General features: G+C 43.3%; 1 protein-coding gene across 1 annotated transcript in view; it reads right to left on the bottom strand.

Annotated features, from left to right (window-relative positions):
• Positions 1 to 25,824, bottom strand: part of LOC144755474 (cytochrome P450 2G1-like) — a 662,651-nt gene that overhangs the window by 13,058 nt on the left and 623,769 nt on the right. The window contains exon 8 of the mRNA XM_078644447.1: positions 10,244 to 10,385. Within this exon, the coding sequence (XP_078500573.1) occupies positions 10,244 to 10,385 (142 nt within the window). The remainder of the gene's footprint in view (positions 1 to 10,243; positions 10,386 to 25,824) is intronic.

Genomic DNA, 25,824 nt, shown 5'->3' on the forward strand with positions numbered 1-25,824 from the left:
TAATTTACAGAAAGGTGTATAGCTACTGTCATTTACTTAGTAAGGACCCATATGTCTATTCTCCTAGGCATTTTTGATTAAAGGTGCATTCACTTACAAATAGTATTAAAGGCAGTGGTTCAAATAGGCTGACCCATTAAGACTGACTTCTTTAAGACTCAATGTCTGGGGTCAGAATATTTTTGCCTTTATCAAGTTATCATATAACAAAACAATTGTCAAAATTCTATATTGCAAGGCAGTATGCTATTTTTGTCATGGGATTCCCATTCTTTCCTGTCTAGTTTTGCTGGTTATACTACTCTGTGCACTAATACCACTGATAAATATTAGTGTAGGGTCTAAACCTTCTCCTTAAAGACATGTATGGTATTGTAGAAATGTGTGTTTTTATTTGACCTGCGCTTAATCTTCTGGTAACTTGGCACAAAAGCAGTCATATTTATGTTTCATTAGTTTTGAAAATGTAGATGTAAGAAAGGGCAATTTTAACTGGGGTTGATGGTACTTCTTTACAATTAATACAATATCTAACCTGTTAGGTTCAGTCTAAGTTTCAATAATTTAAACCTGAGCTAAACAAGTGGCAGCTTTGGCACAGAGCAAACCTGCTTAACATGGAGACAATATGTGAATCATTTAGATCTACCAAAGCAGTTAAACATTCAAAAACACAACACAATAACAAAATTAACTCCAATTTTGAAAGTTAGACTATTATAAGCAAAACAATACCAAAATGAAAAAAATCCAAAAACAGGAACCAGAGAAAATAATCTTTGAAGATTTTAGGGTAGGTAAGCACCAAGAAAAAAGTGCCCATGATAGTCCATTCTCATGGTTTACCAGGACCTAGATGTGATTTCAGGCGGAACGCGTTAAAGCGTCAGTTAGATACACCAAGCAGGTTAGTCCTAGTCAAAGATTTAAGGTCTCCGAAATTGAAGTTGAATTCCTTCAGCGGGACAAGTTTACTGACTATATCTGCTAACGTCCCCTCAAAGCAGCATAGCCACTGGAAAAGGTCTCACTGGAGAAGGATAATTTCAAATATTGCAGCGGATGAAGTCCTCTCATCAGGCAGAGACTTTTTACACCACCGAGTGGTCAAGAGTTCTACCTTTCGGGCAACCCTTTTTTATGGAGCTAAAATCCTCCAGTTGAGCAAAACTGAAGTTGTATCCAATGAAATTGAATCAAAATCAGACACCTCCCAACTTTTCAGAGTTTGTGTAGCAGCTCCTCTTAATTCCCAGAACCTTAGGGACAGCACTTAAGGGCCAGAACCTACCTCAGCTAAGGTCATGAGCAGGGTCTAGTCTAGTTCCAGTTGCTACTGGTCACTTGAGCACTTCAGGAAAAAGGGCCTCTTTCAGCTTGTTGTGCCCCTGTAGTCACAGAGGAGGGCAGCCAACTATCCCTGGGTGCAGGTGAAAGTAGGTCCAGCACTTGAGCTCTCCTCACAGGTTTCAGGTCCTCTTCTGTAGGTCTATGAAGTGTTCTGAGTAGGGTACCCTGGGGTGCCACATTTATGTTTGGCACTAGCTAGAGGGTGGCCGTGAATCCAACTGCTCCTTAGCCAATTTGGTAAAAGTTTCCAGAGGCAATCCTATCTACTTTTGCAGCAGTCCTTGTTTGCCCTACTGCAAACAATTCTACAGAGCATCTTACTCCCAATATCCAAAATGAGGGAACCCTTCTTCTGTTGTGCAGAGCCTGTTTGTCTACCTGGAGCACTGGCCATAGAAATGAGCAATCCCCTCTTCTGTGGTCACTTAAAGCCAATTCTAGGTTTAGCTCTACTCCAACTGGGTTTGAAGCCAGCTTGGACACATGGATTAATTCCCCTGAACTGACCTTACATTTACTGGTGACGGGGCAGGCCCATTACAAGATAATGACTTTCTAGGGTACAGTACAACTGGCCCTGCTGCAAGAAGAAGAGAACACTTCCCCACATTCAGGCCATTGTTCCGGCTATGAGAGCAGATTTCACACCTCTTTGAGGTCAAGCACTGTTTCGGCATCTGCTGGAGAGCAAACACAAATTAGCCTCCAGGAGCGTCATACAGGTAAAAGTTAAGTTTCTAAAAATGATTTTCTTAAGTATGTATTGAAAAATCCAGTTTCTCCATCGATTGGGCTTTTAATACCTGTTAAAAATAGAGGTTGAACTCTTTTTAACCTAGTCCCAAGCTAGAGACACCAGAATTAATATTTTAATCTGTTCTCTGGTTTTCCAAAGCCTTCTCAGTGAAAATATCATTTGGAGCCTTGTCGCTGAAGAGACATGGTGACAAATTTTCACATGTAGTCCTTTTGAACCCCTTGACTGCTAGGCCTTTTCCCCCCTTGTGCTAAGCCTTTTTTTGGATTTTTTGGGTAGTCCATACTTAGACCCCTGTAGCTTTTTGACCACATAAGGTATACATGCCAAATGTGCGTCGTTTTTTCAAATAAAAGGGGAATTATAAAGGTATCCAGAGTTTGTAAATTCCCCTGAAGGGGACCCAGAAATTAGCCAAAATACAGCTACATTTTGTTTTTTGGGGATATATGCGTAAATAGGCCTACAGATGAAAGCGTCTGTTTTTTCCCCTGCAAATAGTATAAAAAAGGGGTTGTGGTGCTGAAATCAAAATTTTCCCAGCTTTCGGGGACAAGCAGCCTTTTGAAAGAAAACCAACATTTTGTACACAGTTTTGGCATTTTTCTGGCACATTGCCTTTTTTTGCTATTTTTTGTGTTTTCAACTTCCTTCCAATGGTGGAAATGGGTATGAAAGCAATAATTGATCAAGGAAATCTATACATTTAGGAACAGTAGGGACAATTCTGAATTCAGTAAGGGGTCATTTGTGTAGATCCTTCAAGGTTTCTCTATTGAAACTAACAGTTAAATCTAGGAACAATTTAAAATTAGTTAAAAAAACAGCCTTTTGTGTCAACGTTTTCACATGTAACTTCTAATTATGAAAACTCTTTGAAAGCAATATACCGTTACATCTGCAGGACCTTACTGGTTGTGGGGATATATAGAACTTGTAGGTTTACCAAGAACCCTACGAACCAAGACCCAAAAACTGAGCAGCGACTTGCAATGGTTTTTTATTATGTACCGGGTATATAGCAATTATTTTGGGAAAATGTATACATGGAAAAATTGGTTTGAACGATACCTATGTATTTCTGAAATGGGAACAAAATATAGAGATTAGAAATAGTATACATTTACACATTTACTCAATTCGGAATACTCATAATAGCATGAGAATTATTGATAATTTTTCAAAATTACATATTTTTTACACATTGTCTTTCATTTGGAAGGCAGAAATGCATCAAAAGTCAAAAGGTAATGACAGTTGCTTTACAAATCTGAATTACCCTAAGTCTCCCGATAAAAATGGTACCTCACTTGTGTGGGTAGGCTTAGTGGCCACGACAGGAAACCGCTCACAACGCAACGTGAACACACCACATTTTCACAATGAAAAATTACCCTTTTTTTGCAAAGTGCGTAGCTGTAGTTTTTTAACCCTAGCTCTGCCGGCACCGAGGGACACCTAGGAAAACTATACATTTCTGAAAACTAGACACCCAGGGGAATCCAGGATGGGGTGACTTGACTGCCTCTCACCAAGTTCTGGTACCCAGAATCCCTTGCAAACCTAGAAAATTGTAAAAAAAACAAATTTTCCTCATTTTTCTGTGGTGGAAAGTTCTGGAATCTGTGTGGGTCCACAAATTTCCACCCACCCCACATTTTCCAAAGTCTTCCAAGAAAAATGGTAGCTGACTTGAGTGGGTAGGCCTGGTGGCGGCGACAGGAAACAGCGCAAAACACAATGTGGACACACCACAATTTCACCGCGGAAACGGACCCTTTTTTGGCAAAGTACCTACCTGTCGTTTTTGAACCCTAGCTCTGCCATCACCTATGGAAACCTAGCAAACCTATACAATTGTTAAAACTAGACACCCTGGGGAATCCAGGATGGGGTGACTTGACTGGCTCACACCAGGTTCTATTACCCAGAATCCCTTGCAAACCTAAGAAAATGTGAAAAAAACAAATTTTCCTCACATTTCTGTGGTGGAAAGTTCTGGAATCTGTGTGGGTCCACAAATTTCCACCCACCCCACATTTTCCAAAGTCTTCCAAGAAAAATGGTACCTCACTTGAGTGGGTAGGCCTGGTGGCGGCGACAGGAAACAGCGCAAAACACAACGTGGACACACCACAATTTCACCGCGAAAACGGACCCTTTTTTGGCAAAGTACCTACCTGTCGTTTTTGAACCCTACCTCTGCCAGCACCTATGGAAACCTAGCAAACCTATACATTTGTTAAAACTAGACACCCAGGGGAATCCAGGATGGGGTGACTTGACTGGCTCACACCAGGTTCTATTACCCAGAATCCCTTGCAAACCTAAGAAAATGTAAAAAAAACAAATTTTCCTCACTATTCTGTGGTGGAAAGTTCTGGAATCTGTGTGGGTCCACAAATTTCCACCCACCCCACATTTTCCAAAGTCTTCCAAGAAAAATGGTACCTCACTTGAGTGGGTAGGCCTGGTGGCGGCGACAGGAAACAGCGCAAAACACAACGTGGACACACCACAATTTCACCGCGAAAACGGACCCTTTTTTGGCAAAGTACCTACCTGTCGTTTTTGAACCCTAGCTCTGCCAGCACCTATGGAAACCTAGCAAACCTATACATTTGTTAAAACTAGACACCCAGGGGAATCCAGGATGGGGTGACTTGACTGGCTCACACCAGCTTCTATTACCCAGAATTCATTGCAAACCTAAAAAATTGTCCCAAAAAAATCAAATTTTCTTCACATTTCTGGGGTGGAAAGTTCTGGAATCTGCGTGGACCCACAAATTTCCACTCACCCGCATTCCCCAAAGTCTTTCAAGAAAAACAGTACCTCACTTGTGTGGGTAGGCCTAGTGCCCACGACAGAAAACGTTGCAAAACGCAATGTGAACATAATACAATTTCACAGTGAAAAATGACCCTTTTTTGGCAAAGTGCCTAGCTGAAGTTTTTGAACCCTAGCTCTACCGGCACCTAGGGAAATCTAGCAAACCTATACATTTTTGAAAACTATATACCCAGGAAAATCTAGGATGGGGTGACTTGACTGCCTTTCACCAGGTTCTATTACCCAGAATCCCTTGGAAACCTAAAAAATTATAAACAAAAACAAATTTTTCTCACATTTCTGTGGTGGAAAGTTCGGGAATCTGCTTGGATCCACAAATTTCTACCCATCCCGCGTACCCCAAAGTCTTTCGAGAAAAACAGTACCTCACTTGTGTGGGTAGGCCTAGTACCCGCAACAGGAAACGTCACGAAACGCAACGTGGACACACCACAATGTCACGGTGAAAAATGCCCCTTTTTTTGGCAAAATGCCTAGCTGTAGTTTTTGAACCCTAGCTCTGCCAGTACCGAGGGAAACCTAGCAAACTAGTAAATTTTTTAAAAACTAGACACCCAGGGGATTGCAGGATGGGGTGAAGTGACTGCCTCTCATCGGGGTCTGTTGCCCAGAATTCCTTGCAAACCTACAAAATTGTCGAAAAAAACTTAGTTTCCTCACATTTCTGTGGTGGAAAGTTCTGGAATCTGCATGGGTCCACAAATTTCCACCCACCCCGCGTTCCCCTAAGTCTTCTGAGAAAAATGGTACTACACTTGTGGGTAGGCCAAGTGCCTGCAACAGGAAACTGCTTAAAATGCAACATGGACACATTACAATTTCACATTGAAAAATTACCCTTTTTTTGGCAAAATGCCTAGTTGTAGTATTTGAACCCTAGCTCTGCCGGCACCGAGGCAAAACTAGCAAACGTATATATTTTTGAAACTAGACACCCAGGGAAATACAGGATAGGGTGACTTCCTCTCACCAGGTTCTGTTACCCAGAATCACTTGCAAACTTAAAAAATTGTCAAAAAAACACATTTTCCTCACATTTCTGTGGTGGAAAGTTCTGGAATCTGCATGTATCCACAAATTTCCACTCACCCGGCATTCCCGAAAGTCACCCAAGAAAAATTGTACCTCACTTGCATGGGTGGGTCAAGGACCCGTGACAGGCAAGGGCCCAAAACCTATTGAGGTGACATCAAAATTACCTATCACAAACCAACCTGGTGTTGCAAGGGGGAACCCATATGTTTTTGGCCCTTGGCTCGGGGACCATCTAGGGAAATCTACCAAACCCACACATTTCTGGAAACTAGACACCCGAGGGAGTCCACCGAGGTATGCCTTGCTTGGGTCCCCTAACGTTTTCCCACCCACTATCCCCTGCAAGCCTCAAATTATCTGAAAAAAATCACTTTTCCCAGAAATGTCTGTGTGGGAAAAGTACTGGAATCTACGTGGATCCACAAATTTCCTCCCACCTAGCGTTCTCCAAGGTCTCCGGATAAAAATTATACCTCACTCGCGTGGGTGGGTCAAGTACCCAAAACCTATTGAGGCGACATCAAAATTACCTATCACAAAACAACCTGGTTTTGCAAGGGGTGTCCCATGAGTTTTTGGCCCCGGTCTCAGCGGCCTTCTAAGGATACCTACCAAACCCGTACATTTCTGAAAACTAGACACCCGGGGGAGTCCAGTGAGGTATAGCTTGCATGGGTCCCCCAACGCTTTCCTACCTAGAATCCCCTGCAAACCTCAAATTTATCTGAACAAATCATTTTTTTCTAAAATTTCTTTGTGGGAAAGTTCTTGAATGTCAGTGGATCCACAAATATCCTTCCACCCAGCATCCCCCCCGGTCTCCCAATAAAAATGGTACTTCACTTGTGTGGGTAGGCAAAGTGGCTCAAATCGTATTGTGGAGACTTCAAAATTACCTATAACAAAACTACCTGGTGGGGGCACCTGTTTTTTTAGCTCTGGGCTCGCGGCCATCTAGGGAAACCTACCAAATCCACACAATTCTAAACACTAGACACCCTGAGTGTCCAATGAGGTAGGGCTTGTGTGGATCCCCCAATGTTTCCCTACCCAGAATCCCCTGCAAACCTCAAATTTAGCTGAAGAAAAATCACATTTTTCTGAAATTTCTGTGTGGGAAAGTTCTGGAATCTACGTGGACCCACAAATTTCCTCCCACTTAGCGTTCCCCAAGGCCTCTGGAAAAAAATTATACCTCACTCACGTGGGTGGGTCAAGTACCCATGACAGGCAAGGGCCCAAAACCTCTTGAGGCGACATCAAAATTAACTATCACAAAACAACCCTGTTTTGCAAGGGGTGTCCCATGAGTTTTTGGCCCCGGCTCTGCGGCCATCTAGGGAAACCTACCAAACCTACACATTTTGGAAAACTAGACACCCAGGGGAGTCTAGCGAGGTATAGCTTGCATGGGTCCCCCAACGTTTTCCTACCCAGAATCTCCTGCAAACCTCGAATTTATCTGAAAAAATATTTTTTTTCTCAAATTTCTGCGTGGGAAAGTTCTGGAATCTCAGTGGATCCACAAATTTCCTTCCACCCAGCGTCCCCCGGGTCTCCCGATACAAATGGTACTTCACTTGTGTGGGTAGGCAATGTGGCTCAAATCGTATTGTGAAGACTTCAAAATTACCTATAACAAAACTACCTGGTTTTGGTGGGGGCACCAGGTTTTTTGGCCCTGGGCTCGCCGCCATCTAGGAAAACCTACCAAATCCACACAATTCTGAAAACTAGACTCCCTGGGGAGTCCAATGAGGTAGGGCTTGCATGGATCCCTCAACGCTTACCTACCCAGAATTCCCTGCAAACCTCAAATTTAGCTGGAAAAAAACACACATATTTTTGCGTGGAATCACCGTGCTGGCACAAATGTCCTGCCACCCAGCGTTCCCCTTGTTCTCCCAAGTAAAATGATACCTCACTTGTGTGGATGTCCAAAGCAGAATTGGCTAAAAACGTATTTTTAAAAAAATGTAGCGCTTAGAATTCTCAGTGCTATACTCTAAATCCCTATATTTTGGGCTCTTCCTAGCCACAGGCAATTCGCCCACCCACACAAGTGAGGTATCATTTTACTCGGGAGAACAAGGGGAACGCTGGGTGGAGGGACATTTGTGCTGGCACGGTGATCCCATGAAAAAATGAATGAGAAAAGTGACTTTTTCAGCTAAGCTCTTCCCCAGCTCCTGAGGTTTTGTGGGAGAGAATGAAATCCCTCTGCTGTATGCAGCAGAACGATTTCTTGCCCCTGGCCTCATGGCGGAATGGTTCCGTCACATGCACAGGGGCACCAATGCTCATGACGGAACCATTTCCTCATGAGCATCGAAGGGGTTAAATTCCATGCACTCTACCTTGTAGACTATAGAGCTGCATAGGGATTGCATATCAATATTTAATTGGGCGAAGGTCCCTGTCTAAAAGGGTGTCTGACAGATCGGTTAGCAAGTTTAAACTGCGGCAGTAAGGCTATAACAGTAGGCCTGAATCTATGTTCCCCTTGCACATTAGTGGATGGCACAATAAGTGAAGAAGGCCTTAGATGGCATTAAACTTTCCATGCCATGGGTGTAGTTTCTATACCATAAAGTATGGTCCTTCAAGAGAATTAAAAATACCAATCCATGATTAGCCATTTTAACATGGTTTAGGGGTCAGAGCACATACACTGTGTACTGGACAGTAGAACCCCGGTGTGCAAAGTCTAAAAACTATCAATAAAGTTCAGCAAACCTTGGGGGTGACCTCGCAAGAAGAGGTATTTTCTCATCAAAGTATAATGTTGAAAGTAGATTGTTGATAACTTGGTGGAAAAGTAACTTTGAGTTGCATGAGCAAAAACTGGATTAGAAAGAGGTAAGCCATCTCACCTTCAGAGGATCAACCCACATTCTTACCTGGAGTTAACAACCATGCTTTGCAGAGGACAAAAACCTAGCATCTAAGTCCAGGAAGGCTGTAGTATTAACCAACGTCTTAGAAGGTATTAACTCTCTGGGAGGAAGGCAGGAACAGTTGGCAGAACAGCTTAACACTGTTTTGTGTAGTTGCTAAATGGGGCTGATAGGATCTGCTTTCATTCACTCCTGGGGCCCTAGACATTCAGTCTCCAGTCCTATCAGAAAGGAGAAGCAGTTTTAACACTGACAGAGGGGAAGTTAACTCATCTAAATAGGGATATTGTCAATTAAGAGCCAAAGACCCTCCTAGAGGAAGAAGGGGTTAGTCATCTCTGATTTAGGGTGTACCTCCGGATGACTGGGCCATAATGTGGAGGTTTGCCATGGAGATCACACCCAAGTCAGACATGAATAAAAACCAAAGCTCTAAATAAGGTTAACATGAAGAGAAGAGTTGGACAGGGCAAGGCAGCAAATCCATTTCAGAAGCAAAAGGACCTCAGTGGCTTTACAGCTTTGTCCCACTTCGAACTTTTTGTGCCAATTCTGTATGATGATATATCTGACTTTAAGGGCCACGCACCAGCTTTAACCTTGGACCTTGCCCTGCTGGCAAACCTTGACCTTGTAAATACATTTAAAAAAAAGCTTCTGCTCCATTGTGGTCAGCCTGAGATCGTACCCAGATCCTGGTCAATCACAAATTGAATATTTTCGCAACTTCTCTGGGCACTTATTGCCCTACATTTTTTTAAAAAATTCATATTTTCGGTACCCCTTATCTGAATTGGCTCACCAATGTCTTTGTTAATTTAATTCGTCCCTATTTTTCGCATTGTCTTGGCAATGTTATTGTGCTGTTTTCGTCACTTAGAAATTGTTAGTACTGCTGGAACAATATAAATATTTCTCTGGGATTTGTCACCTGATTGGGCCTCATCAATCAAGTAATACCCAGAGAGTTTCTAAGAACTGTGTTTATCCCTAATCAGATTGTGTTTATTAAATTCATAAAAGTTCCATAACCAAATTAATACCACAATTCATGAAAGTCCCATAACCAGATTAATAAGACACTTTCTGACATATCTTTTAGGCACAAAGCGAGTTGAGCTATGAATGAGTGCAGTTGATCTGAGTAGTCATCACACCAAGGGATAAAAGGTACAATCCTATTTCTGTACTTCAACTTTTGCCAGCTAAGTTGCATTTTTCAAAGAAATGTTTTCATAGCACTGTCAAAATGCCTATGCAATTAACAATTTTCTCAATTAAATGAAGTAGTGTTATTTGTGTACGGGTATGTTTTAAACATAATTCGCATCACTGCTGCTGTGATATCTACCTGCAGAAAAAGGCATGAAAGCATCAGACTTCTTGAAGTTACCACGTTCATCCAGGAAGCGTTCAGGAATAAAGGTGTCTGGATCTGTAAACTGTGTGGGATCACGAAGCACAGAAGATAATATGGGATACACTTCTCCACCCTACAAAAATGACAAAGCAGTATATTTTTCCCAATTAGTTCATCAATGTTTTAATTATACTACATCATTACATAACTGACAGGGAGTGGTTAAAACTCTTATGTGCCAAGTAAGTTACGGCATGTTTAAAAATGCCCTTACATGGTCCTCGTTATGTGGAGCAAGATGAATGTTTTACTGATGATTTGGTTCAAGTAGCCATCAGGAGGGCAGAATCGACGACTTTTTCAGCTTTAGCGTGGGTGGCATTTGGGTACTCTGTTATAAGAAGTGTTTATATTAATGTTCACAATGCTTTAGACTGTAATTGGAGATGCTGGTCTCCAAAAAGAAAAGCATGGATTTATTTATTTAAGACGTTTTATATAGCACTAGCTCCACCCGGGGGTATCAGAGCTCTTAACATTTGCATAATAATATTTAGGGAATACAGAACATTTGATATAAATGAAGCATTCATACATAATGGACTGAAAGAGTCAATTGAGCAATATAGACAGTAACAGTATAACAGTAAATAAGGGTAGGTTCAGTGGTCAGAATATCGCGGGAGGGGATCAAGTATGTGAGAAAGAGTGGGAGGGCAAATGTTAGGATGGGAAAAAAGGGAAGCAGGGTGAAGAGGGTCAGGAAGGGGTAGTGTGATGAGAACGAGGGGGAAGGAGGAGGAGGAGTAAAGCAAGTACAGTAGGAGTGGGATTAAGTACTTCAATATTTGTTGAGCAGGTGTATTATAAGGTCTTTTTTTTAAACTGACATAAGAAGGGGTACATCATAGATCTTTGGGGAGGGCATTCTAAATGCTAGGGGCCTTACCAGAGAAGGAGAGGTATTGAGAGGCTTTTTTTTAACAGCGGGGGGATGAGAAGAAGAGAGTTAATGCTTCTCAACGTTTGGGCTCAACCTGCTTTATTTTGTTTGTTGGAGAGGTAGAGCGGTGTCTTTTGATAAAGGCCTTTGTACGTAATGCAGGAAATTTTATAGGAGAATTTGCCTTCGATGGGAAGCCATTTGAGGTCCTTAATGGCAGGTTAGATGTTTTTGAAACGCTTACAGTCAGTTGTTAGCCTGGCCGCTAAGTGGAGGACAGATTTGAGAGGGGCAAGGTGAACTCAGGGTGTTCCGGAGAGTAAAGCATTTCCGTAGTCAATCTTTGAAAGGATTAGAGATTGGATAACCGATTTGAAATCTTCCGCTAGAATGAAAGGTTGGATTTTTGTGAGATGCTGGAGTATGAAGAGTGCTCCTTTTGCCGAGTTTTTTATATGGGTATTGAGCGCTAGCTTACTGTTGATGGTGATGCCAAGAGACTTAACTGATTTGGCGAGGGAGAGAGAACAGTTTAGGGCATTAAGGTCAGCGATCCATGCTTGAATGGGGAGAGGGTTGTTTTTAGTAGAGAAGAGAATGATTTCAGTTTTGTTTGGGTTGAGTTTGAGATGGTTGCTGAAGGACCAGGATTGATTCTTAGTTAGGGCAGTGTTGAGATGTAAGATATCAGAGTGGGATTTGATTTTATAGTACAATTGGGTGTCGTCAGCATACAGGTGTTAGGTAATTCCGGCTTGTTTAAGTATGAGGGTAAGGGGTTCCATAAAGAGGTTGAAAAGGGCAGGAGAGAGGATAGATCCTTGGGGACACCGAGGGAGACAGATATGGGGGCAAGAGAGGCAAGATAGAAAGATGGATGATTATTAGATGGAGAGGAGGTTGGAGAAAGGGATGGAGATTAGAAGGGATGTTTGACGAGACAGACTCTGATTGATGGATGGTGAAAAGAATGGATGAGCGTGTGGATGGATTCAGAGATAGAGATGAAGAGAGGTATAGACAGATGGATAAAAGAAAATAACAAATGAAAAAAGATTTAAAGAGATGGTAAAGAGAAAGATGGACATGGAGAATGATGGAGAGTGGGTTTGACAGGGAGAAAAGGATGGAAAGATGATGCAGAAAAGTAAGGAAGAATGAATGAAGTTTGAATGGATGAAGGGAAGGAGGGACAGATAGATGAAAAGACAAAAAGGGGAATTGAGACATGGAATAAAGAAAATAATGATGGTAACGAGTGCTGACCTCACTCGTATCACTTACTTTCTCAGTGCTATTTCAGATATGGTTCAAAATGGGGAATATTTCTGCCATCTCAGGTGCCTATGCTGCCAACATGTGAAGTGTTTGCCTCGTTCTTCCGTGGAAAGACTATTAAAATTGAAAATGAGCTAAGAACTTTACAAGATAAACAGGATCCAACTCTCCTATGCCCAACAAATCCGACTTCCATGCCTCTACCTCATCCCCTGCCTGCTATTGTCCCCCCACTCCAAAATATCTCCTGCTGGAACAAACTCACTCCACCTCAGCCTCTACCTGACTGAGGTCTCTCACCCAAAAATAATGCTTGCTTGAGCCAAATTACTCTCTATGATGAATTCTCTCTTCTCAACTTGCTTTCTCCTCTGAAACCCTCTAACCACTTTAGTGACCCTCTGCCTGCTAGTCTTTTCAATGACATGATAGGGACCTTAGTACCATCTGGACCAAAATCCTGACTGTCTGAAGGCAGGGCAGGTCATGCCCATACTCAAAAAACCCACGGTGGACCAAGAGGATCTTAATGACTTTCTATCACTAGCATTCCAACTCTTGCAAAGCTCCGTGAGAAATGTGTTCTTGTCCAACTTTGTAACCACATTGACCAATTCCAGCTTTTAGATCAATTCCAATCAGATTTTTGCCAGGGACACAGTACTAAAACAGCTATTACTCACATAGTCGATGATGCTCTAAAAATGCAGGATCAAAAGGAAGCTTGCCTGCTAATCCTCCTTGACTTATCTTCAGTGTTTGATACGGTCAAGCATGCTAACCTCCTAGACTTACTGGAACGGAGGATGGGTCTCTCTGGCCCTGAACTAAACTGGTTTGCCTCATTTCTCATCAACAGAGATCAAAGATTTAAAGTCAATTTCTTCCTTTCTAACTCCTTGCCATCTACTCTTGGGGTCCCTCAGGGATCTGCATGTTCTCCCACGCTCTTCAACTTGTTCATGGAGCCTCTAGCGGATTTACTCAGTTCATTCAACATTCACTATCACATGTATACGGCTGACACCTGACTTTACCTGAAAATCTCTTACCCTTACAACATCATATCACTCAACTCTACCCTTCTCAAATCTCAACATTGGCTGACTTCCCAACATTTCAGGCTCAACTCCTCCAAAACGGAATTCCTCCTGAAAGTACCATCCAAACAGACTGCCATTATTGCTGAGTACCTGAACGACCTAACAGCTCTCAACTGTATCCCACACATCATTGACTCTGCTAGGTCTCTGGGAATTAAACTTGACAAGTCATTGAGCAGGCAGTAGCAGATTAGCTCAGCCACCAAAGGTGCTAACTTCCACTTGAGTATTATAAGACAGATCAAACCCTTCCTCCCCCCAGACGACTTCAAGTCTGCGGTTCAAGCGTTAGTAATATCCAGGCTAGACTATGGCTGCGCAACACTCTGTGGGCTACCCAGATACAAGTTGGCTCTGCTCAGGGCTTCCCTGTACTCAGCGGCAAGGCTCATCACAGGTTCCAGAAGAAATAGCCACATCACTCCAGTACTGAAATCCTTAAACTGGCTGCCTTTGGAGGCTAGGATTCATCTCAAGATTGCGTGCATCAAGCACAAGGCCCTCCACTTCAACACCCCTCTGTACCTAGCCCAAAAACTGGAGCTCTCTGGTGGGAGCAGATCTTCTAGGAATTCTAGCACTCTGCTGCTGAAACCTCAAAAATTCCAGAAAAAGAAAACCTACAATCGGGCGTCCTCAGGGACTGCCCCGAGAATGTGAAACTCCTTGCCTGTGCACATCAGACTGATTCCCTCTATGGCTTCATTAAAAAAAGAACTGAAAGCCCGATGGATGAATGACCTTGTTTGACTTCACCTACTGTCAGGATGGGGCTGATGCTTTTGACTATGTCTATGATGCTGGTTTGTGCTTTGCCCCTCGATTTGTCTGGTGAACTTCTTTGTTATACTATCTCCTCTTGCCTTGGCTTTTTTTACTGCTCCATTACTTGCTTATCATTGTTATTGGCTTAATCTTTTTTTTTTTTTTTTTACTTGTAACACTGTTTGAAATTTATGCACTTCAGTAAAGCACTCTGATGACCACTCGGGTAATGTCTGAAAATATATAAAACTTTCATTAAATAAATTAAATAAAAATAAATTTCATTTCTAAAACAGTATTGCTAAAGCGCGGGTTACGAGTGACAGCCGCTAGTACCATACCAGGGCGGTCCCCTTCACAAAACCTGCGTGCCGTCCATTGCCGTCCTCGGAACTTGGCCTCTCGCGCAGCTTCTTCCTCGTACTCCGAGAGCTTGACCCTGAAATCAGAGTGCGCCTGTGTCACATCTCACTGTACCATAAGAGCCTCCAATCCCTTCAGTTCACGGTCCAGGGTATGAATTTTCCTTTGGATATCCCGTAAGACACCAAAGCTCTTTCAAATACAATAGCCCCGGACAGTCCCTTTGAAAGCCTCCCACACATTTTCTACACTATCAACGGACCCCTTGTTGCGAGGAAAGAATGCCGCTATTTCCTCTTCCAACTCCACCTTAAATACCTCATCCAGCAAAGCCGGTGGTTGCAAGCGCCACTGGGGCCTAGGTGTAGCCCATCCCGGTACCGGCAATTGGACCAGAACCGGGCTATGATCAGAATAGGTTCTGGCCAGATGTTCAGCCTTCATGAGTCCCATAACCAATCCCTTGGTCAACAGAAAATAATCCAGGCGGGCCCATGTTTTCGTCAAGGATGTGAAATGTGTGCCCTCCTTCCTTCGTGGATAGAGGAAGCGCCAAGCATCCGTCAGCTCGCCTTCCTCCACTATACCCAGCAAAGCTTCTCTAGATCGGCATTTGTACTGTGCAACCCCATCATATGCAGGTATCATAGCTACGTTGAAGTCTCACCCCCAGATAGTGTGCATAGAACCAACTTCTACAATCTTACCCCACAGTGCAGTGAAATATTCAGGGGTATCAACATTAGGGGAATAACTATTCACAAGGGTGACCGTATCCATCCCCAGGCGGCCCCATACCATGACAAATCGCCCTTCAGGATCGAGGGCTTCCCCCAGTACAACATATTGTGTTGATTGTTTAATCAGGATAGCAGTACCTCTCTCATAAGAGGAGTATGAGGAGAAGAGCCGAACATCCGCCCAGCGATTGGCAAAGTGTGAGTGAGAGTTTGGAGCCAGGTGCGTCTCCTGAAGCATTGCAATATGAACCTGATGGCTTTCCAGGTATGCAACTACCTTTCTGCCTTTCCGAGCATCGTTAAGCCCTCGGATATTCCAAGACAGCAGTCTCAGGAATGTGTCACCCCCTGCCATTCATCGATTTGTAGCCTGCACTATTCTCTGCATGATAGATAATTGTAGGCATAAAACTCCAATACAAGCTTCTCAACTGAACCACATATCTGATCCGCCCCCCCCCTGCAAGAGAAGACCCCCCCGTCCCGGCCCCTCCACCTTTGAGCAATACCGTTTTAGAAATTGCCGCACCAGCGGGAGGGACATGTCAGGATACGACAGGCATCCTAAATATCTTTGCATCACATTATAGCTCCTTATACACCACCAAGAGTACAGAGGACACAAGATTTGACGAGTTCCTGGGCGATGTCGCTCTCTGCTGGTTGAGTGATGTGCATAGGACATTCCTGAGTGCACCGCTTGAATTGGATGAGATCAGGGAGGCGATAATGTCGCTAAAAAATGGTAAAGCCCGAGGGTTGGATGGACTTCCTGACGAATTCTACAAGTGTTACATTGATATCATGGCTCCGGTGCTGCGGGAGGTGTTTGAAGAATCATTGGAGGTGGGGGTCCTACCCTGTTCGATGAGAGAAGTGGTGATTATGTTCCTTTTAATACCTGGGAAGGATCCCAAGACCTGCGACTCATATCGCCCTCTATCCCTCATAAATTGCGACACGAAAATATTAGCCAAGGTGCTGGCCACTCGCTTGTCTCTCTTAATGACCAAAATTATACTCCCGGATCAGGCGGGGTTCGTACCTTGTAGGTCTACTACCGATAACTGACAGACGCTGTTTTCCCTAATTCACACGGTGGCGCCAGACTTTCCGGTGGCCGCGATTCTTTTGGATGCCTTAAAGGCATTCGATTCGGTCGAATGGAATTATCTATTTGCTGTCTTACAGAGCATGGGATTTCCCTAAACTGTTTATATCCTTGGTAAAGCTATTATACACGGATCACTGATATAATATCGAGGGACATAATATCGAGTATCAAAAATATCGTTGACAAAATATCGACAGACAGAATATCGACTTTGTATCTACAAACAGGTAAGTACAAAAATATCGAGTAAACAATATCGTTTACAAAAATATAGTTTATAAAAATATCGAAAGAGTGCAACAGTAGAGAAAGCGTTGGATAGCGTAGAGGTAAAAATTACTATTCCCACTCCAAAGAGTGCAACAGTAGGGAAAGCGTTGGATAGCGTAGGGGTAAACATTACTATTCCCACTCCAGTAAGTGCAACAGTAGGGAACGCGTTGGATAGCGTAGGGGTAAAAATTACTATTCCCACTCCAGTGGGTGCAACAGTAGGGAAAGTGTTGGATAGCGTAGGGGTAAAAATTACTATTCCCACTCCAGTGGGTGCAACAGTAGGGAACGCGTTGGATAGCGTAGGGGTAAAAATTACTATTCCCACTCCAAAGATTGCAACAGTAGGGAAAGCGTTGGATAGCTTAGGGGTTAAAATTACTATTTCCATTCCAAAGAGTGCAACAGTAGGGAAAGTAAATACTTCTCATATTATTACAAAAATATATAAATTAATATCTATAAAAAATTAATAACAAGTAATTACCAATTTCATATAATATAATAATTAATCAATTAAAATTACAAATTACAATTAATTTTTACTATTAGTTACCTATTCAAATTAATTACAAATTAACAATTAATTAATTAACAATCAAAAATTAATTAACAATTAATTCAAATTAAATACAATTAAATAAATTGAATTATTTCATTAATTATGAACAAATTACTTCCCACCCTATTCCCCTATAAACTCACAACCCACTACGGAATTAAATTAGGCAAAAAATAAATAAACTAAAATCATTAATTAAAATTAATTATAACATAAATATACACTTTTCACACATATAATACCATAACAAACACTATAAAAATTTCGATATTATTAAAAATTCGATAATTTTAATAACCTATATTATATACTTCGATATTTTAACTTTCTATATTTTTAACATTCGATATTACATTACTTACCTTCAAAACGATATTTTGGATGACTATATTCTGTCCATTCGATATTTTGTCCAGACTATATTTTGTACTCTATATTATGTCCATTCGATATTTTGTAGTATATATTATGTCTGTTTACCATTATACACACAGCCCACTCCAAGAGTCCTAATTAATGGCCATCTATCCCCCTCGCTTGCTATCACGCGAGGCACCAGGTAGGGGTGCCCGTTGACCCCTCTTCTTTTCGCTATAGCAATAGAACCGCTTGCGTGTCGGCTTTGTCAGCTTCACCCTATTGGTGCGTTACGATGCTTTCAGCTCCAAATCGCAATTTCTCTATACGCTGACGATATGACGCTATTTGTCAATCACCCCCAACACAATCTTAATCCCCTGCTGCGTGAACTCGTTGTATTTGGCAGATTATCTGGGGTGCAAATAATTTGGGGTAAGTCTCAATTTTTCCCTCTGACTGATGCCGTGCCAGAATTCCCCCTTGACTTCCCCTTGGAATGGTGCCATTCTGATCTCCGCTACTTGGGCATACAGGTGTCTAGAGACAAGGATGAAACGCTTCGGCTTAATTATGGCACTGCCATCACCAAGTTGACCTCCACAGTCACTCAATGGATCTCACTCCCTTTATCAATGGCGGGGAGGGCGTCACTCATAAAAATGGTAGTTCTGCCTAGTTTTTTATATCTTTTTTTAAATGTCCCCTATTTTCCGGGAGCCTTTTTTTCCAAAACCTTACGTACGGAACTGATTCGACTTTTCTGGGGCGGTAAACAACCGATGCTGAAATGGTCGGTACTGGCACAACCTTATGACAAAGGTGGTTTTGACCTCCCAGACTTTGAATTATATTATATGAGGGCACAGGCACACTATGCCTATCACTGGATGGTACCTAAACCTTATATGCCTCAGCTGGCGATGGAGGACTGAGTGGCACATCCTCTTCCCCTGAGTAGACTCATACATGGCCCAGTTACGGCCATAGAGACTCCGCCAACGACTGTTACGTGCACGATAGACGCATGGCGCAGGATAGCTAAACTATTATGCTTCACACTACTTTATTCAGTGTGAATGCCCCTGACATACCATCCTAGACTGGTGCTGTTACAGGAAAAGGGGTTCCAACTTCTATGCTGGTGCCTACAGATGGCCACATGGGGGACCTGTTCTTGGAATGGCAATTCCGCACCAGGGATCTGTTTTTTAAAGATACTCCTCCCACTCCGCTAGATATTTTTTACTATGTACGGCTGCGCCAAGGGATGAGGAAATTCTTGCCAGACTTCCCCCGAGATTCTGACAGTCTGACCCCGCTACACTTTATGCTTGGTTCACAGGATGGATCACATCTGGTTTCAGGCATCTATGGCAGTATACGGGCACAGCGGCAGGGGTTTGAGGGGTCTGCTTGCTCCCGCTTGGGAGAGGACTTGGGCATGGAAGTCACTGATGAGCAATGAAGCTATTGTTGTGGTGTCACAGCCAATATTTCTTCTAGCTGTAGGCTTAAGATTATTCACTATAGGTTTTTGCAGCGATTGTATTATACGCCTGCCACGAAATTTAGATTTCAACTCTCTGATAATTGTGGAAAAGTAAATTTTGCCATGTTCTGTGTCCCTACGTGTCATCCATCATATGTTATGTGTGCATGATTAAATATGCATATGTATTCCCCATGTCCGATTAATGACGCAATTACAGTTGTGTCCACCTCTAGTATGCCAGTTTCCAGTCCTCGTGAATACTACGAATATCAGGCCTATGTAAAGCTACGTTGCCACGTTTCTCAGTGTGCACGTTATTCTATTATAAAGTCCCCGTTTCTAGGCCTCAAAAGGGCCTGGACACCAGATTCAGCTCCTGTCTCCTGAAGCCTCGCTGAGGAGCGATACAGCCCCCACCTGTATCCTCGACCCTTCACTTACTTCCTGCCTCGCAGTGCCCGGCTCAGCCTGGCTCAGTCTCTGAGTCTGCCAAGAGTATGTTATGATTCCAGTTATCAGTTCAGTCCTCCTTCTCTGCATTCCTAAGCTACTGAACTGCATCAATAGTTTCCGTCATTGTCTAGCCTTCATGTCTCCACGTTAGAGAAATACTGCATTTAATGGTCATTTAATATTCTTCATCACGCACTACATGTAGAATAATGCATGGTCCAGTCTTAGAATCAAGTTAGCCTTTCCTCTCCTGACTTCTAGTTTATATCAACATGTTCTCTAAACATCAGATACTAGATACTGTTTAGGTACATGTCGCCCTGACTCTCCAGACTTCAGTCTCTGCTCCTAGCACAGAGTTCGAAGCCCCCAGCTTCTCCTAGTAACACGTCATTGCTAGTTTGCGCGCACCACCAGGTTAGAGGTCCCGGCTCCTTAGGTAGCCCCCTCCATGGTTTCCGCCCCATTCATGACATATTCTGTTACGTTTGCATCACATGTCCATGTATACGCCCTGTTACACCTCTTTTCGCCCTTATCTTTCGCGACTGCTACGCGTCACGCCTTCTGCTCCACCCACTGCTACGCCTACTGCAATGTAATGCTATGTGTTTGCGTTATGTATATATGCTCATGTATTGTTATTAAAAGTCAGCGCGCTCATCCCAGATCGAGCCCCAGCAGCTGCTGGGCCCTGCCATCCTATTCCTATGCAGGTTGTCCTGTTCCTGTCCTTATGCTGTATTAAACCTGCAAAACTCCTACTACCTCGAATCTTGACTCTTATTTATTGAGCTATCTGTTATGATATATGTCTAGTCAAAAAGAGAGGTATTATTTATTTATTTACCACATAATGGCGCCCGAACAGGGACTTGCCCTTTCCCCACGCGTCGGTGAAGCCACGCCGACCCCCTGACCCTCTGCAGTCGTGACGGAACTCTTCTGTGCACCGGCAGATATTTCTGCTTCAAGTATCCCTCAGGCCCACGGAGGAGACGGAGGAGGCGGTCCAGCATCCAAACGAGACGGTGGAGGAACGCGGCGAGTCCCGACCAGAGCCCAAGCCAAGAGTTCAAGGTCCGAGGTATCCGGAGGTCCACCCGTAACTGAAGTCCGAAGTTCGTCGTCCGTCGTCGTAGCAGTCCAGTCCAGTCCGAGGCTTTCCGTTCTTGCTGCCCGGTGAGTACCATTACTGGGGTAGTATCTAGACAGGGTCAATCTAAATTGACTCTGGTCCGTGGGTTGGTGGTACACAGACTCACAAACGAAGTGTTCACCTAGGTGGATACGGGTCTTGATGCGTCCCTTTATGGGAGCGGTATGTTCCGTACTGTTTCAGCAGTGCATCCAGTAAACTCTAGTCTGTTGCGTTCTCGAGAAATTCTTGTGTTTCTGTTCTCAGTATTCCAGGTAATATTCTGTCCGAACTGTTATGTTATGATGTTGTTCAATGTATTTCCAATGTCGTGGTATGCCTGAATTGTTTTCCCAGTTGTTATTGTTTCTCGTGTATTGTATTGTGTTCCGATTCAAGTTTACAATGTCTCTCTTTTCGAGATTACGTCAGTTAAAAACTAGAAAGGGTTTGTTAGAAGAAGCAGTTCCTGTTCCGCCGAGGGACAGTCCAGGTCACTTTATGTATCAGAAGCATGGCATAAGCGCCATATTGTATCTAGATTTATGGGTAGAGTATACCAAACAGTTAGAAGAAAAGTATAGATGGCCCGTATCGGGTACATGGGATGCCGAGTGCATCATGCGAGTAGAAGAAGCATTATGGAAAAAGAAAGCCAGACGGTCACAGAAAGATGCCATCGAGTTATGGCGTAAAGAATCTCATAAAAGAACCGAAAAAGAAATCAGAAAGTCAGAATTAAGTAGAGAATCCTTAGAACGAGCACAAGAAAAAGAACTAATCGAGATTGGTGAACAAGTCAAAGCCGAACAGTCAGACAGACAGAGGCATGCCCTTAATAGGGGTATGTATCCTCTCCTTGCCGAGGGCTTGCCAAAAGCGACCCCAGGGGCATCCAGTAATTTCCCGCCACCATTAGTTCCGACCAAACTACGTCACAAACAGACCGCAGCTGATATTTTTATTTCGTCCTATTTGGACGACACAGTCCCAGAATATGCAAATCCTGTTCGCGCTCCGCCAGTCCCTGTAAATCAGGCACTTCCCGCTTCTCCAGACACCGGAGTACCTGTTACGGTACCCCCGGTCCAGCCCGCCATACAAGTCCAGCCTGCATTTCCATTTCCCACTCTGCCAGGACGAAGAGCCTCAGTAGACCTAGACTCCAGTTTAGGGGCCGCGGGGGGAGGTACTCCTCAAACCCCGCCGCCACACAAGCGTTTAACGACAGCCGAATTACATGCACAAGCGTCACAGCGTACGCCTAGACATCAGACTGTAGCAGAAATAAGAAAATCCCTTGCCGAATGCGGCTATGATCCAGTCCCAGGCGAGGATAATATGGTTTTATATTCATTCCGCGTAAGAAAGGTGGCCGAGTATCTAGTCACCTTACCGAATATGAAAGAAGATCTAGACAGAATATATCGTTTCATCCGTACAGGGGATGATCCAGAAAGCATTAGCGAGGCCATGTCTCAAAGGAAAGCCGAGATCCAGCTCATGATATTAAAGTTTCTGATCAACTGTCTAATAAGAGAACAAGATTACCCGTCTAAAGATCCAGCGGAAATGAAAACCCTGACAAGGTGGAGTGATAATATAGCCGAGGGTAAGCACAAGACCGTCGGTGCTGTGGAGAGTATGTACAAGAAAATCCGTAGAGAAATAATAAAGATACACGAACAACGTAAAGCAGCACAAGTAAGCGAGAAAGAAAGTAACTCTGATTCTGAAGAGGTAGAGGACGAGAATCCCGCCAGAATAGCGTATGTAGGAAAACCTAGATTTCCAGATCGCCATTTACGCCTAGAACACAAGTCTACTTTCCATCATCCAGCACTAGAACAAGGTTCACTAGAACAAGTGTTTCAAGCTACCGATCACATTCTGAAATCACGAATCGGTTACAGTGAGTTAAGTACCATGCATGAACAAGAACTAGCCCGATCAGCAGTCCGATGGATTACTGATTCTACCACTTTTCCAGACGAAATAGTGGCACAAATGTTTCTGAAAATGCCCCCAGCCGAACAACGACTGGTGGGTATGTATATGATTCAGCACCTCATTACTTTGTATGAGGGTCAGCACTCTGATCCAGGTCCGTTACATGATGCCCTGAACGAGTTACTCCAGTATAGATGGAAAGGTCTAGGTACCGACTTAATTAGTGTCATTCTAGAACAGCGTCACAAATATAGAACGTTTCTGAACCCGCATTTTGTTCATGTCTCACCCCCAGAAAGTAAACCATTTTACATGGAGAGACAGAATCCGTTACGAGAAGTCCACCCAGTTAAAGGAACGGGTGGCGAAATGCAGCGAGTGTTTGTTTACACTCCAATTACAAAGATGGAACTCCTCGAGATGAAGAAATTAATTCCCTGTCATGACAAAGATCCAGCAGGGTTCCATAGAGAATTAAAAGACATGCTCCGTATGGGAGAATACACGTACCCAGATATAATTAAAATGTTAAAGGTTCTGCTGCCCGCAGGGGTGTATGAAAAGCTCAAGGAAAAAGAATGGGAGGTGGGAGAGAAAAATATCGATTGGGCAGTTCTAGAAGCTGAAGACAAGGCACGAGTACCAGGTACCGGTCTTGGAGATAAATGTAAAGAATTACCAGAATTATTAATACAAGTTTTACCCAGATTATTGACAACTAGAAAAGAAGACTGGGATGCAATCTCAGCCTGTAAACAGAAGCAAGACGAGGATATTAGTGATTTTTATTCTAGATTTGAAAAATGTTTCAGTATCAACAGTGGCCTCAAGGCAAGTAGTGAGTCATACCCTCACCTTTTTGTTACCAAATTAGTCGAGAATTCAAGTCCACAAATTAAAAATCGAGTTTTGAAAGTCGAAAGTACCTGGCAAGCTAATACCCCGTCCCAGATGTTGCAAATGCTTCAATACCACCAGAATAGAATCAGAGAAGAACAAGAACACGAAAGAAAACGTATGAAAGACACGAAAATGAAAGTACTAGTTGCACAATCTGTTCCTCAAGACAGTCAGAAGAGGGGTCCGAATCAAGCCAGTCATCCTGCAGCTCCCGTTAAAGGGAATTGCAATTATTGTAAACAGCCAGGTCATTTTATAAATGAGTGTGCAGTTCTGAAACACAACATAGCTACTGGTAAGACTAAAGAAAGACCACGTCCGCCTAGACAAGAACAAGTTTCACAGATTCCTCAGCCACAGAATGCACAACAGACAGTTACCGCACCGCAGCCTATTGCTGCAACACAGCATGTTACATCGCAGATGTACCAGTATGCACAGTCTGAGTATCCAGAGTACCAGCAGTATTCATGAAACAGCCTAGAGAGGGAGGTAGGCTTGCCTCTCATCGAGATACCTGTAGATCAAGAAGGTCCCTATGTTCACAGTCAAGTATTAGGGAAAGACAGAAAGTTTTTGATTGATACAGGGGCAAGTAGGACCACTATTAGTCACGCCGAAGTTCCAGGGGCTCCGCTCTCAGGCTCAAGAAATGTTTCCCTTGGATTTTCAGGAAAACCTATCGTAAATGAGATTTCAAAGCCAGTTACTCTAGAAGTAGGTCCATTGTCCCGCACTACTGATCTGTTACTTACTAAGTCATGTCCAGAAAACCTATTAGGCATTAAGACACTGAAAGAGTTAGGTGCAGTTATATGCTGTTCCCCAGAGGGAATACGATTGTTCCTACGTGACTTTAAGGGTCACTATGTATTACGAGATTTTGATTCAAGACTGTCCAATGTTCCGCAGCATTTATGGGCGCAAGGTCCAACTGATGTAGGTTACATGCAAATCACACCCTATCGTGTGACTCTCAAGCCAGGTGTAGTGTTACCACGAATCAGACAGTACAGATTGCCACCTGAGGCTGTAGCAGCCTTATCCAAAATTATTGACGAGCTTATTGCTCAGGGAGTGGTTGTAGAAACTGACTCCAATGTATGTAATTCTCCGATCATTCCAGTCATGAAACGTACTGATCCAAATGCACCCCCAGTATATCGATTAGTGATTGACCTACGAGAGCTTAATAAATGTATTATTCCGCAGTACCCAGTTGTCCCAGACATCTCTTCCCTATTAACGGCCATTGATTCCGAAGCCACGTTCTTCACTGTCATAGACCTCAAGAACGCATTTTTCAGTGTTCCTATTCATCCAGACAGCCAGTTTCTTTTCGGATTTTGTTTAAATGGAAGGAGCTATATGTTCACACGCGCTCCTCAAGGTTTCACAGAAAGTCCTAGTATTTACAGTCAAGCACTCAAGAGACAACTAGACAACATTCACATGCCAACTGACACTGCCCTGCTCCAGTATGTCGATGATCTACTGATCACAGCCCGTTCTGAACGTGCTTGCGAGCGAGCATCCCTTACAGTTTTGTATTTCCTAGCCGAGATGGGGCACAAGTTGTCCCCTTCTAAGCTTCAATTCTGTGTCCAGCAAGTGGTATACTTAGGACACTTGCTGTCCAAGAGGGGTAGGCAGTTGACACCAGACCGTATCCAGTTAATAGCGAGTCTTCCTCAGCCCAAGACCCAGAAGGAGGTACGTGCTTTTATCGGCCTTACTTCTTACTGCAGACAATGGATTCCCCAGTATGCATTTCTAGCCAAACCACTGATACAGTTAACGACACAGGAGGCAGCCGTATCGACTGTCCTCCCTTGGACATCTGAACATACACTTAGTTTCAATGAGTTAAAGAAAGCCCTATGCCAAGCTCCAGTTCTAGCTACACCGAACTACAGTAAGCCTTTTACACTTTTCGTTACTGAACGTGAAGGTACAGCATTATCTGTTCTCACACAAGATCAAGCAGGACAATACAAGCCCTGTGCTTATTTTTCGAGCACATTAGATCCTGTAGCCCAGGCTCTGCCTGCGTGCCTCAAGTCAGTTGCAGCCACAGCACTAGCTATCAGACAAAGTGATTCCATAGTCTTAGGACACTCCTTGACAGTACAAGTTCC

The sequence above is a fragment of the Lissotriton helveticus genome, chromosome 5_1 (assembly GCF_964261635.1).
Source record: "Lissotriton helveticus chromosome 5_1, aLisHel1.1, whole genome shotgun sequence".
In the NCBI taxonomy this organism is placed as follows: Eukaryota; Metazoa; Chordata; class Amphibia; order Caudata; family Salamandridae; genus Lissotriton; species Lissotriton helveticus.